This window comes from Olea europaea, unplaced genomic scaffold (assembly GCF_002742605.1).
Source record: "Olea europaea var. sylvestris unplaced genomic scaffold, O_europaea_v1 scaffold759, whole genome shotgun sequence".
Lineage (NCBI taxonomy): Eukaryota > Viridiplantae > Streptophyta > Magnoliopsida > Lamiales > Oleaceae > Olea > Olea europaea.
Window position 1 is genome coordinate 214780 of NW_019266002.1, and position 16161 is coordinate 230940.

Genomic DNA, 16161 nt, shown 5'->3' on the forward strand with positions numbered 1-16161 from the left:
CTTGATTGTCCTGTACACTATAACCCTACACTTGCACTGGACCGAAATACTTGTCTGCCTGTCAAGGTGGCGGCTATTGCTCAATTGAGGGGTGGGAAATGATCTACAATGCCGTTGTATGATCTTGGGTTACTCAGTATTCCTCCAGGCAACTTCTTGGCAGGCAAGTTGGGAACATTTGCCTCTAGACAAGGTTCTTTAAGAGCATTTCTATTTCATTATGGATTGCATTCTAAGTGACATTTAAATAGAAATATTTCTGATCTACTTATTTTCCTAATGGATAAACAACTTAGTACGAATAGCATCTTCTAAAAAGAAAGAAACAAGAGAGAAATATTAAATTATGGCGATTCATTCCGTCTAGAAGTCTTCACATCTAGATTATTCATTTGATCATGTCTTATATTTTGTTGCTACGCTATTTGAAAATAGTCATGGACATGTTGCATTGAGAAAATAACCTTTTCTACGAAGTCAATTTTAACTTCTATTCGACCACCTTTTTAGTGCAATTAATGTTAGCTTTGGATATGCTTTAAGTAGTCATTTGTGTTTCAGTGTGTCTGCATGTGTTTTTTACAGTGGACAATATTAAAAAATAAAATGTATTCGTTACATTTAATACAGTTCAATTTCCAAGATGAAAAAAACAGTAAAAGATGAGTTTTAGTTTTCGAAACCATACCGCATCCAGTACAGACATCATGAATTCAAGGTTAAACTCTCAACTTTTTAGGTTGGGTTATGCAATTTTTTGCCCTTTTGCTCGTTGGAGGCCTAAGAAAAGCAAGTGGCGCTAGAATCAATGACCCTGTCCACGCCCTGTCACAGGGGCATGTGACAAGCCCCTGTTTGTTTGTGTAGCATTTCCCATTCCGATCACGACAAGCATATTGTTGCTTTTAGTACACAATGTACTTCATTTCGATCACTACAAGCATATTGTTGCTTTTTGTACTCAATGTACTTCTCAACGGCTATAGTTTGTAACGAATTTTTTTGGGGGAAAAGAGAGTTTTTATTCAAATTTTGGTCGTTCATTTTCAAATACACGATCTGTTTTCATTTAATTTTTCGTCATCCATTTCCAAATGATTGATCTCTGTAGAAGAATTTGCTCCCAAAAAAAAAATAAAAAAAAATGTCAATGTTGTGCATAGCACACTAGCACATTTTCGTAGTTTCTTGCAACAATGATATATATACACTAACAAGCTGATAGCTCTTGCTTCTGCCAAAAGTAGCCCTCGTGGTTCCAAGAATTCCTTAGTTCTAGTATGCCTCACGATTCGCTATAAGATTTCTTTCCAAAAGTATAAAATGAAATTTTAATATTTAATTAACTTATGCAAATGCCAATGTTATAAGGCACAAATTATGTACTTCCAGTCATGTTATTCAAGATCTAATTGAAAATCTGAAATTTGCAATAGAAATGAGTTTTCAGAACAATGAAAGACTTCCAACCAATACCCACTCAATAACCCATTTTAACCTGATAGAAATAAACATAAAACTTTCAATTTTTAAGAGAAAAATTCTACAGGAATTTTGTATGAGTTTGGTTAGGAGCCCTTTGATATATATAGAAAGACAATTGCCATACAACTTCCATCCATTATGAAAGTGGGTGGTTTTCTCCTAAAATAACTTCCTCGTATAATCAAATTTGAAGTTATTTAGACAGTTAACTAACCCACCATTTAAACTTTAAATTAATTTAACTTTATATTGTCAATGTGGGCCACAAACGATTTATATTCTTTTACTTCGTCCACATGTTCAATGGTTAACTTTAAAGTGGATACTTAATATGATCATATACTAAATTGCCAATAACCAACTCATATAGAAATTTATAATACTTGAATCATGGAGGTTGTGTTCTAATAATCAAATATTTCCTTCCATGCATTTTAAGTATGTTTACTTCTAAATGAGTACTTTACTTATGAACGAACTTCCTATAAATCAGTCAGGGTCCATACTTTAATAACAATGAATATCCATTACAAAATTTAAGTGCACTTATAGAACGATTTCAAATACAAAAAACGTCAATTTTGAACTAAAATCAAAGTATTATAATGAGCACACAAATCCCATATTCTCAACATGAGCTTTATAAACTTGAGTCGGCAAGCCCTTAGTTATGGGATTTATAACCATAAAATCTATCTTGATATACTCAATGACAACTTCATTTTCTTTATATGATCTCTAACAACTAGATACTTTATGTCGATATGTTTTCGACTTCCAGTTTTGTTATTTCTTGAAAAAAAAATTGCAACCAAATTATCGAAATAAATCTTTAAAGGTTTCTCTCTATTATCGATAACTCTTAAGCCTTTGACGAAATTTCTCAACCATAATACTTGTATTATAGCTTCATAGCAACCAATGAATTTTGCCTCCGTGGTAAACAATGCAATTATAGTTTGATTGTTGCTTCTCCAAGATCCAACTCATCCAATTAGACGAAAAATGTATTCTGAAGCAGACTTCCTTATGTCTACACATCCAACAAAATCTAAATTCGTATATCCAACAACTGCAAGATTGTCGGAATGCTTGTACGTGAGTTTGTAGCCTTTGGTTCCCTGTAGATATCTCATCACTTTCTTAGCAACTTTCCAACGTTTTATACCCAGATTACTTTGATGTTTGCCTAGCACCCTTACTACAAATGCAATGTCGAGTCTCGTATACATCAAATTGACAACAGAAGCATAGGGTATAGAAGCCATGTACTATTTTTTCAATTCATTTAATGCATAATAATTCTGACTAAATTTATCACCTTTGACAATGAGTTCTATGCTTGATGTACAATCATTCATCCTATATCTTTCCAAAACTTTTTCAATGTAGACCTTTTGAGACAATCTTAATGACCTTTCAAATCTATCTTTATGAATCTCTATGCCAATGACAAAAGGGGTTTCACCTATATCCTTCATTTCAATGTTTTGGCTAAAAAATTGATTTGTGTCATGTAGCAATCCCAAATTACTACTTGCAAGTAAAATATCATCTACGTATAGGTTAGAAAAATGTATTTGCTCCCACTAGTTTTAAAATATATGCACTGATTAACGATATTTTTCGTAAAAACATATGAAGTAACAACATTATGAAACTTCAGATATCATTGACGGGAAGCTTGTTGTAGCCTATATATAGATTTTTGCAATTTGCAAATCATGTGATTTTTTTTATTACTTGCAAATCCTTCAGGTTGTTTCATGTATACTTTTTTTTTTTTTTTAAATCCCCATTCAAGAATATTGTTTTCACATTCATCTGATATAACTCCAATCAGAATGAAATACTAAAGCCATNATTTCATTTATTTTCTAGATTAAATGTAAATTTTACTTCAATACATTTATTTCCTACATTCAATTTGATTTACTCGCCATTAGTTCAACATCTATAAATGAGATGACAAAAAAAACTATACAAGTAGCAAAATCCATTCAACGATATTGATAATTATACAATTACAAGACATTTTCAAGGTATCAAAATGCGTATTAACTTATTTTCATTAATATTATTTTGTTTTAAAAATTATACATTAATTTTTGAACCCACAACACAAAAAGTTTGGGTCCGCCCCTGACTAAAGCCGCTATAATTCTAAACGAATGTTTCTTAGAAATCAGAGGAAATGTTTCATGGCAATCTATACCTTCATTTTCAGTGAAGCCTTTGGCTACAAGTTTGACCTTATATCGTTCTCTACTATTAAATGCATTTCTTTTTGTCTTATCGATCTATTTACAACCAATGGGTGTATGTCCATCGAGTAATTCAACGAGATCCCGAACTTGGTTTTTAGCCATAGATCACATCTATTCCTTCGTGGTGTCATACCAAAAATTTGAGTTTTTCCCTTCAAAGGCATTTGAAAATGAGCTAGGATCATTTTCAAGTCCAACATATGTATCGAATTCTTGAAGATATATAGCATAATATCTAGAAATTGCTTATTTTCTTATTCTAGAGGATCTCTTTATACCTACTACCTTATCTTGATTTTGCATATTTTGATTAGTAATAGATTCTGCATCAAGGGGGATTCTCTTTCTGCATTTTCCTCATTTAGTAACAGTTGTACTTGAGTTCTTTATTTCGATAGGAACCAATATACCCGGGTTCGAAGATGACCCAACATATTCGTTTATTTTGTGAAAATCAATATTTCTAGGAAATTCACTCCCACTCACTTCATGATCCTCCGGAAATTTTACATTTCTAGCTTCGACAATCCATGTGGCGTATGAAGAACAATAGAATCTATAGCCTTTGGAGTTCACCGAATAGCTTATAAAAAATCTGCTAACTATCTTGGGTCCAACATCTTTATATGAGAATTGTAAACCATCACTTCATCTGGACAACCCCATATGTGTATATATCTTAAACTAAGTTTCAATCCATTCCAAATTTCGAATGGTATTTTAAGAACTGCCTTGGATGGAACTTTGATTAAGATATATATGCTAGTTTTTAAGGCTTCACTCCACACATTTAAAAAGAGACTTGAATTGTTCATCATGACCATAACCATGTCCGTTAAGGTCTTGTTTCTTCTTTCTACTATACTATTTTGCTATCGTGTGCTTGGCATTGTATATTGTACTACAATGCCTTGTTCTGCTAAAAAATTAGCAAATGGACCGTCTATAATATACTCTACAATGTATGACCTTATAATTTTTATTTTTCTTTCCTTTTCTTTCTCTACTTCTATTTTATAAATCTTAAAAGTATCTAGTACTTCATCCTTGTGATTTAGAAGATAGAGATACAAATATCTTGAATCATTATCGATCGTTTGGACAAGAAGTGTGAAAATGTCCACAAATATCTATGTGAATAATCTCAAGAATGTCTAAACTCCTTTTGACACCTTTAGAAGTCTTGTTTGTCTATTTTCCCTTTATGCAATCAGTAGAAGTCCCATAATCAGTCAAATCAAGAGTTGGTAACTTAGATGAGTTTTTTTTTACAATAGAACGCTTATTGCCAATACCATCACCATGCAGTTCAGATAAGTTACACTCATAAGTGGGATTTAAATCAAATTTATATAAATTATCAACCAAAACACCATTTTCAACGATGACTGAATAGTAATTAGGGTAAAGCTTTTGTTTTTGAATACAAACATGAAACCTAAAGGTGCTAGTCTTAAAATAAAAAGTAGATTACGAGAAAAGTCAGGAACATAAAAGGCATTTTTAAGATCCAAATGAAAACCAGAATTTAAAAATAATCCAATGGTTTCCACACCTTCAATAGTTGAATTCAACTGTTTCTAGAATATACTCTTCATTCATTTGGTTGTGGTTTCCTTAAATCCAAAAAGCACTGCGTAGTATTGACATTGTGAATTGTAGTACCTGAATTAATCCATCATGTATTGTTTGGATCATTAGCCAAAAGAGATTCATGACACACTAAATAAATAAAAATTCTTTGTTTTCGAGCCATTTCCTATACTTGAAACAATCATTTTTCATATGCCATTTCTTCTTTCAAAAGAAATAGACAACCTTATTACCTTTTTGCTTCATTGGCATCTTACTCTTCATTTCAGGACCATATTTACCCTCGTTCTCATTTCTTTTATCATGAGTTGTCAGATGAGCAGTTTCCAACTTCTCGTTCTTCAACTTCTTTTTCTCTTGAACGCACATTGTCAGGAGTTCATTCATAGTCCACTTTTCCTTATGTGTATTATACAATATTTTAAATGGACCATACTCCGTAAGAAGAGGGTTCAAAATGGGATGAATAATGAATGATTCGAAAATCTCTATCTCCAGGGATTTAAGATAAGCAGCAATGTCTCTTATTTACATTACGTGCTCACGCATACCTTTAGAATTGTCAAACATCATGCCTGAAAGCCTTTTCATTGAGGTGATGGCCAACATTTTGTTAGAACTTACAAATTACTCTTTAATTGTCTTTGTAAAATCCTTGGTCTTATCACATTGAGGGATTGATCCCCGTATACTTTTACAAACATGAGACTCAAGCTTAAGCAATTGGATCTTTCCCCCTAATCATACAGTAATCTATCCTTTGGCGCACTTGATTCTGTAGGTATGAGTGATTCATCCACACGGAGTGCCAAGTCTAGATCCATACACCACAAAGTAAGGAGAATTTTCTCCTTCCAATAAAAAAAGTTATCATCACATAGAATTGGAATTCAAATAGAGTCATTGAAAAAAACTAGAAACCGCATAAGATAAATATATACATTAATGCTATGAATACTATCTTCATATTGAATTAATCAATGCTAATTCATTATGTAAATTCAAACCTTATTGTGGGCAGAGGTTGTTATTAAAAAAGTAGATTACGAGAAAAGTCAGGAACATAAAAGGCATTTTTAAGATCCAAATGAAAACCAGAATTTAAAAATAATCCAATGGTTTCCACACCTTCAATAGTTGAATTCAACTGTTTCTAGAATATACTCTTCATTCATTTGGTTGTGGTTTCCTTAAATCCAAAAAGCACTGCGTAGTATTGACATTGTGAATTGTAGTACCTGAATTAATCCATCATGTATTGTTTGGATCATTAGCCAAAAGAGATTCATGACACACTAAATAAATAAAAATTCTTTGTTTTCGAGCCATTTCCTATACTTGAAACAATCATTTTTCATATGCCATTTCTTCTTTCAAAAGAAATAGACAACCTTATTACCTTTTTGCTTCATTGGCATCTTACTCTTCATTTCAGGACCATATTTACCCTCGTTCTCATTTCTTTTATCATGAGTTGTCAGATGAGCAGTTTCCAACTTCTCGTTCTTCAACTTCTTTTTCTCTTGAACGCACATTGTCAGGAGTTCATTCATAGTCCACTTTTCCTTATGTGTATTATACAATATTTTAAATGGACCATACTCCGTAAGAAGAGGGTTCAAAATGGGATGAATAATGAATGATTCGAAAATCTCTATCTCCAGGGATTTAAGATAAGCAGCAATGTCTCTTATTTACATTATGTGTTCACGCATACCTTTAAAATTGTCAAACATCATGCCTGAAAGCCTTTTCATTGAGGTGATGGCCAACATTTTGTTAGAACTTACAAATTACTCTTTAATTGTCTTTGTAAAATCCTTGGTCTTATCACATTGAGGGATTGATCCCCGTATACTTTTACAAACATGAGACTCAAGCTTAAGCAATTGGATCTTTCCCCCTAATCATACAGTAATCTATCCTTTGGCGCACTTGATTCTGTAGGTATGAGTGATTCATCCACACGGAGTGCCAAGTCTAGATCCATACACCACAAAGTAAGGAGAATTTTCTCCTTCCAATAAAAAAAGTTATCATCACATAGAATTGGAATTCAAATAGAGTCATTGAAAAAAACTAGAAACCGCATAAGATAAATATATACATTAATGCTATGAATACTATCTTCATATTGAATTAATCAATGCTAATTCATTATGTAAATTCAAACCTTATTGTGGGCAGAGGTTGTTATTACACAATGAATTTACAAAGACTTTAGTAATATCAAATACAAGTATTTTCCATACATGTGGGCCTAGGAAATTTCTTGTTTCGGTAATTAATAATTACTTTATTGCAATTAAATCCTTAAGATAATTATTTTCATGTGTGGTCATATGATCATCATATTAATTAACTACACTTTATGAGATGTCTCATGTATCACAAAATAATCTTTATGTGATTTTATGTTCCATGATATAAAATTATAACTAAAGATACTTTGACTAATCTTAAATTATAATAACATGTCGAAATTCCAAACAAAATATTCAAAATATTTCTCAAATTTTAACAACCACACCATTTATATTCTTAAAATTTCCAATGAAGAAATAGATTGCTGCTTAAGCATAGTAATAAAAATTATGTAATCATTAGTGTTATTCGAAATTAATGCAATTATCATATTATAACTAATTCAAAAGAACAATATGTGTATCACGCTACCACATGTACACTGCCACACATCAAACCATTTTTTTTTAGACAATCCGATTCCATTAAAGAATTAAATGCCATGAAAATTCAAACCAAAGATAACATGGTTGAAATTGCATAATAAAGGCAGAACACAAGCATTTTAATTCCAAATTATGATATGCTACATTGGCAATTATTCCCCCAATGTGCATCAATTTCTTCAAGATGTGATGTGAAAGGATGCATAAATTCTGCAACTAATCCATATTTATTTTAATAAATTAATCATTAATTCCAACTCCTAGCCTTATCATCACATGCACGGAATGGCTAGTATTTGTAGAAGCCAGATCCACTATATATTAGACTATGAAAATATAATTGCATCACTTAAAAACATAAAATATGCCACAAATTTATATTTTAATAGTCGTTATATTCAAAGGTTCTATATGCATTCATATACAAAGGTTTCTCTCTATATATTTTAATTAGAAAATCTGAATAACAAGCATGAATGATGGCTCTAATACCACATGTAAGACATCAATTACGCACCTCTGGCCATGTTATCCAAGATCTAATTGAAATTTTGCAACAGAAGTGAGTATTCACAATACCAAAAGTCTTCAAACCAATACCCATTTATAACCCCCCCCCCCCCCCCCAACTTGATGAAAATAAACACAGGACTTTCAATTTTTAAGAGAGAAATTCTATAGGAATTTGAACGGGTTTGGCTAATGATCCTTTGACATGCATATAAGGACAAACACTATACAACTTACTTCCATCCACTGTGGAAGTGGATGATTTTCTCCTGCAATAACTTCTTTCCGAAAATCAAAAGGAAGTTATCAAGAATTAACCCAACATTTAAACTTTAAATTAATCTAATTTTATATTGACCATGTAGATCACAAACGTTTACAAATGTAATGTCTTCATTAAAGTGAAGACAAGGTTGAGAAGGGCATTCTTAAATTGGCTCAACTTCCACATCACCAGACTAATCTTGTCAACATAACCCCTTTTTCAGATTCTAAGCCCGCCCGACATTATAAATGATCAAAAGTCAAAACAAAACTTGGGAATCCAGAAACCACCTAGATTTCATAATTACAAGTTATTTATAATTTTTTTCCTTAATTTTTCAAAATAAGCACAACAAAATGGAGATTAATTACTTAATCAGTAAAATCTCCCATCCCTCTCATCTCATTTAATTAACAAAAAATTTACACACCTATCACATACAAGTCAAAAGATCCACTAATGAAAATTTGGAATTTGAAATATTCGTGATATAGAAGCGTATAATTTGTTAAAGAACAAATGAAAATTAAGAAAGGAAAGGAGGTTCAAGAAGAAAAGAATAGAAGGCAAAGAGAAATAATCTTTATTCATGATCAGGTAATCTACTTTATTGAATAAGCCCCTCTATTTACAAAATAAATAAACTAGAACAGTTAAAAATGAAGCAAAATTCTAATATACTGTAATTGTATCAAAATATCAAAATTAATTGAAATTAAACTCTATTTTAAACTTCTATTTAGACTATAACTCTATATCTTTATTTGTATCTTAATTTCCATCATTTTTCCCTGGTTGAGAGAACTTGACTCCGACAAGGTGGATTGGAACTTCATACTCTAAGAAGGTCAATCTTTTGTCTTGATCACAGGCATGTGTTGAACCATAGACAACAACATATGGCTAATCTCGTGCAAAGGAGGGTGATCTTTCTTATAAACCAAATATAGAAAAATGATCATGTAACGTCAACTAAAACTGTAAATCATCCCAAAGAATATGATTTGACAAGGGAGACGAGATGGAGCTCCAAATAGCAAACAATCATATGACTCATCTTCAACATCTTCAATCGATTGTGCATAATGAGGAGCTCCCGAAATTAGCATTGTAGATTGGCCTGTAGAAAAAAATGATTGCATTAATCGGTGAAGCCTCCATACCCATAGACAGTTGAGAGACTAGGTAGGCTCGAAGGGACAATTCCTAGAGCTATTCCTAGGCAAAAAGAGTTGTAAGGAGGTCGAATAGCATGTCTTCAAGAATGTTGTTCGCTCCAGACTCGAATGGGCCCAGTTAGGGAAACAATTGATCTATACTGAAAATATAATTTTCATTCAAGTGTGATGGCCAATCAAATTGATTATCTTAATATGAATGTTCAAAAACTCTCTTACAAGTATGTTTAGAAAACCGAGTCAATGAGACATACAATAAAGATTAATAATCACTGTTATAGTCTCCTAACCTATATTGCACATAAAAAGTTCAAAAGTTTAATGACTAAAAATAATTTGTCATTTTAGCATAACATGAAATTTAGGAACATTGACAACAAAAGGATGAGCTAATACCATATTCATGTAATTAGTAGGCAATAACATAATGTCAACAGGAAAAATTTTCAATTGAATAGTGGCTTGAAAAATAATTTGGTAACCCGGAGAGTATTATGTAGTTGAGATAATACTAAAAACAAAGTCAATGCAAAAGTTATATAAAAGAGTAGGCATATGATCTAGGATATATGGAATGTTTGACCTTGTGGGTAATGTTATAAATAATTCCTCAACTATGTTAATGTTAATTTTATCGACTATAGGCGTGATCACAAAAAGAGACATAATAAACCGTTCTGGACTCTCAACTTCTATGCAAAGGGAAGAAACAATTGTACTATAAATATCTAAACAAACCCCTAAAATTTTTAGAAATTGCAACAAGTAAAGTTCGATCATGTTTGCATAATTCAATTTCGTATCAAAGCAAGTCGTCTTCCTTTGGCCGGACAACTACCCTTAAAAATTCTAATAAACTATAATTATATCAAAATATCAAGTAATCCTATCAAATCTAATTGACATTATACTTCTATTTAAACTATAACTCTTTATCTTCATTTGTAACTTGATCTCCATCAATTGGACTTGACTTCATGCAATGTTGTAGATTTTCTTGTACAACTTTCTTTAGGATTCGACTCTACCCATCATTAGCTCCTCTTCACAAGATGTTTCCCGAATGTCAAGTGCAACGAGTTCGGATCAAGTTGGAGCCTGGATCTGAGTTGTCATGAGGCTCATGAATCCGAGTTGGAGAGTTGATGGGCTACGAAGGGATCTATACCCAAAAACCATTTGAGGACCCATTAAGGTGGGTTCCAGCATTATTACTCTTACTAAAACTTGACGTGCTGCGAATCCTCTTAAAAGATATGGTTGCCTTTAAGAATGCGATTGTCGTCAGCTCATGTCGTAAGATGTTGAATTAAGCCCCGCAATGAATGAAATTTCATCTTTGTAGGATTGTCAATATTGTAACAAGGGCATCTTTGAAGTTTGGGTAGGGTTGTTAGCGAGCCGAAACTTGAGGCTTGAGCTCAGCTCAGTTAAAATTGTTGAGTTTTTTTGGGGCCCGAGCAATAGCTCGTCCAAAAATTTTAGGCTCGAACCAAGCTTTCAACTCGAGCCTTTTCGAGCCGAGCCAGGCCGGCTCGGCCCCTTTTTCTCCCTCTCTCTTTTATACATATATTATTATTTTTTTATTTTTTTTATTTTTAATAAGGGCTCGCGGGCTGGCCAGGACAAAGCCCATGTCTCAAAAATGGGGCTCGGCCCGATCTTTAACTCTAGTTTATCGAGCCTTGAGCTGGCTCGAGCTTTTTACGAGCCGAGCGACGAGCAGTCTAAGTCGATGAGCCCGATTTACATCCCTAATTTCGGGCAAAGTGATTGCACAAATAGTTGGAAAACAAAAAAGAGGGGAAAATGAAAAAATCTTTCTTTTCTTGTATGTTGACCACTTAGCTCCAGATGGGGAATAAGTGGCTGAAAGCTGACAAGATTTTCATATCCACCTACAATTACTCATCAATCTTCCATTAAATTTTGATGGGCAATCTGCCTCTGTTTTCTTCCCTTTGGAGATATGGGTTTTAGGTTGGATTTCAAATGGAGGAGTCTCTCAGTCCAGTCCCTTCTCTCCACTAGTTCATCATCATCTTTGCCCTCCTCCTATTCTTGTGAGTAGTCTATTTTTTTCATTCTACTGCATCATTTTATCCTTATGCGAACAAAGAAAGTTGGGTTGTGGTAAAAAAATTTATTATCGTTATGGTAACCCGACTCGTTAATTTATGGTATACTTGCTTTATGATAAGATTTGGGTTCGAAGTTTTCTTGCTCCCTTGACAATTTTTTGCACTTCTATTGATTGCAATTTGCTATATTTTGCAGAGTTTAGTTCAAATTATTGCTACTGTACTAACTACCAAGTTTGATGAGTTTACTACTGGGATTAGAGAAGTGGGCTTTAGTGTTTTTTGAACTGAAGAGGAATGTAATGATTAGAAAACGAAAAGGAAGAAAATGGGAGGTTAATGAATTTTTTCCATGAAACTGAAATTAGAATCAACAGTGAAAAAATGTTACGAAACTATACAATATGTATAAAATCACAGGAAGGTATTGCCGGATGACGGATTTATGTGACACAATTCAATTTAAAATCCCTCTGCATACATTTTGAAGAAACAAATTATGCGTATATTTTTTCCTTTTTCCATTTTTGGGGGCAATTGTCGTGTATGTTGTTTAAGCTGGCCTAAAGTTGGAACTGTGCTGCATGGTCAGTGTTCATATCATTGAAATCCCTCCAAGCACATGCTTTGTAAAATACCCCTTTTTTCATATAATACAGGCAGAGGAAAAGGCAGAGAGAGTACTTACTTAACAAAGTTGCCTATTACATCTGTTGTCTATGGGGAGACTGAAGCTCTAATTGATCCTTTGGGGCCTCGTACTTGTTTGACTAGCCCACAAATTTTGGAGGACAATTACTTCGGAAACAAAGAAATAAAGGTTACTTCTCTTTCTTTAATTATCTTTGCACTGTAAGTAACATATCAGGTGCTTATACTTGCCAATTCTTTTTATTATTATTATTATTATTATTATTATTATTATTATTATTATTATTGGATTCAATATGTTTAACTCACTTGTACTTTTGTTTGTTCAGATGGATCCTGGAAAGCAGTCGCGAAATGGCTTATACAGTTTGAGTGATGATAATATCCAGATGTCCGCTGAAGAGGATAAGCTGCCATTTCTTATAAGCTTACAAGCAACTGAAGCATCACATTTTAGTTTGTTGATGAAAAATCTTGATAAGTTGGAAAAGATGTTTTCCGATTCTGATGTGATAACTTTGGAAAGAGATATTCTGCAACAGCTAAAAAGGCTCGGAGCTCTTAGATTATTCCATACATGTCTATCCCGGGCCCTCAAGTCCTCAACTTTGCTTGACTTGTCTGATGGGCCAATGGAGCTTGTTGAAGAAACAAGGATAAATGAACCAGTGACTGATCATGAGGGCAAAGTAGTTGTTCAATCTGGGAAAAAAGAACAAAGAAGATTAAGGAGAAAGAGAGCATTGGAAAAGGGCAATGATAGTTCTATGCTGGAATTTTCTTCCAAAACCATTCCAGGGAATAAAATTTCCTCTCGAAGAAGACACTTGATAACTAGAAAGAAAAAATTGAAAATTACCAAGAACGAGGCAGAAATGTCAAGTGGGGTTAAGGTTGTTTCGGTTTCTCTTAAATAAGCACTTGTTTCTACTGGACATTGTCCTAAGCCTGTCTCACGGTTAACTATCGTAACATGACAGTTGGTTGCAGATCTGGAAAAGGTCAGGACTATGCTGGAAGAAGAAACGGGTCAAGTGGGTAGCTTGAATAGCTGGGCAGAAGCTGCTCGAGTTGAAAAGAAGACACTGCAGCAACGTTTGCATCATGGTTGGCAGTGCAGGGACGAGCTTCTTAGAAGTACACGTTCCTTGGTTGTGTTCATTGCAAAAAATTACCGCGGACTTGGAGTGGCCTTTGAAGATTTGATTCAGGTATCCTGTGTGCATCTTTTGGTTTGTGCTCTGTTCTCTCTTTTTTCACCCATCGGAAAGAGGTCCTTGATTAATGCAATCTAAATATAAGGATCATGATTGAACAATGCTAAACACTTGAATTGAAGATTTTATAAATTTGTATCATTTCATACAAAGAGTTTTATTACATGTCAGCATTTCCAAGTAGAACAAGTGAGAAAGGGGAAAGAGAGAGACTCGAAAATTAGCATGGATTTTTGTAGTTGCAATTGACATGATTGCGTTCAATCTTCCAGTAGATGAAGCTATGGATGGAGCATTTCCTAAAAAATAATTCATGTAGATTGACATCAATTATTTGGGAAACAATACTTAGTTGGTTTTTATTTTTTTATTTTTTATCTTTTTTGGTTTTGTATTCCCAAATATATGACCTTGTATATCCCAATGGTCTACAGGCAGGAAATTTTGGTGTCTTGCAAGGTGCGGAAAGGTTTGACCAATCAAGAGGATACAAGTTTTCGACCTATGTTCAATATTGGATTAGGAAGTCAATGTCAATGTTAGTAGCACGACATGCTAGAGGAGTTCGAATACCTGTATGTGATTTTAGTTCTTGTGACATTATTTATTCATTATAGATTCATACACTACACGAAAAAGCTGAGTGTCCATTTTTTTACTCCTGTTTTCCACAGTTCATGTTAAGCAAAGTGATAAATCAAGTACAAAAGGCTCGAAAGTCCCTTCGTAGCAGCCATGGAAAACATCCAGATGATACTGAAATAGCCAAGTTTACAGGTCTATCTATAGCTAAGATTACATCAGCTAGCAAATGTCTCAGAGTTGTAGGTTCAATTGATCAAAAATTGGGAGAAGGTATTAGTGCAAAATATCTGGTACGTCAAATTTAAGTTTCTTCTTTCATCATGGTTCCCTACTGTCTTGTTAAGAGTTAATGAATTTTTTATCTGAGATACATGGAGCGCTAAGTTTATTTATTGCTTTGTAGAATTCTTGTCTTCAAATTTGCACCAAATGTATGCATCCGTACATGTTTTGAAGCACACGAATCATCCATGTTATATTGTAAGCCATGAAAATTGTGAGTCTGGTCTGTATATTACTCATTTTGAAAGAAAAAATATGGGGAGTTCATCCATCATATTTGTTGGCCATGAAATGTCACCATTCTTCTCCATGGCTCCTAAGCCTATTAGTGTATTAATTGTTTCTATTTATCGTTTTTTATCCTCGTGACATGTTTGGGGTGAATGATAAAAGAAAAACGTCTAAGAAGTTCTCAATCTATCATTGGATTCTAATTTGTAAACAGCTCTCTCTCTCTCTCTCTCATCATACATTTAAAAGGAGTATTTTTTGGTTTGATTATGAAGACGTGTGTTTCATAATATGCTTGTCTCAAGCTAAGACGTACCTTTTCTGATGCATCCTGGGTCTCGTGTCCCCCTTGTGGCATGTTTGGCAGGGAGGATTGGGTACTATTAGACATGGAAGAATGAAAAGCTTAAATCTTGTTCATTAACTGCATACCAAACAGGGACCTGGTGCATGATGCTATATTAATGCATCAATCTTGAAACCCCAGTCTGATCAAGCTTTGTGTTTTTGCGTCTAGAATTGTGATTCTGCTGACAATTCATTTTGCTAGCTATGTTGAAACTTGGATAACAAATTTCTTCAACAATTCACAGACAGGCATGTTTGAATAATGGATTTTTTTGTCTGACATGGTATTTTGCAATTGTCATGCAGGAAGTTATGCCCGATACCTCAATAATGAGCCCTGAAGAAACTGTAATGAGGCAGCAAATGATAGAGGGTGTTTATACACTTCTCAATGGGTTGGAAACAAGAGAGAGGCAAGTAGTAATCCTAAGATTTGGAGTGGGAAATTATCAGAGAAAGTCACTCGAGGAAATTGGGAGGCTTTTTTGTGTAAGCAAAGAGTGGATAAGAAAAATAGAAAGGACAGCTCTCACTAAACTAAGAAAAAATGGAAATTCTCTCCAAAATTTAAGCCATTATTTGTATATGTAGTTGTACACATTATTAAATTGAACTCAAAAGTATAATAGATAAGATTTTAGCCTCTTTTTTTTCCCCGCTCTTTAATACCATCTGGTATTGTGTAGTCCACCTTGCTAGATTTATCAGTTGCAAGACAGTGTATTTGTTGGGATTTTGACTTAGTATTTTCTAATTAAAATAGGATTATGTTTGTATA

The 16161-nt window shown here is 33.5% G+C and overlaps 1 protein-coding gene across 1 annotated transcript; it reads left to right on the forward strand.

Annotated features, from left to right (window-relative positions):
- The first annotated feature begins 11857 nt into the window (after window positions 1-11857).
- Window positions 11858-16161, forward strand: LOC111391139 (RNA polymerase sigma factor sigC). Its single transcript, XM_023016289.1, has 7 exons — window positions 11858-12051; window positions 12729-12889; window positions 13050-13613; window positions 13701-13931; window positions 14372-14512; window positions 14612-14812; window positions 15690-16161. The coding sequence occupies exons 1-7, from the start codon at window positions 11958-11960 to the stop codon at window positions 15972-15974; spliced, it is 1677 nt and encodes a 558-aa protein (XP_022872057.1). The 5' UTR covers window positions 11858-11957; the 3' UTR covers window positions 15975-16161.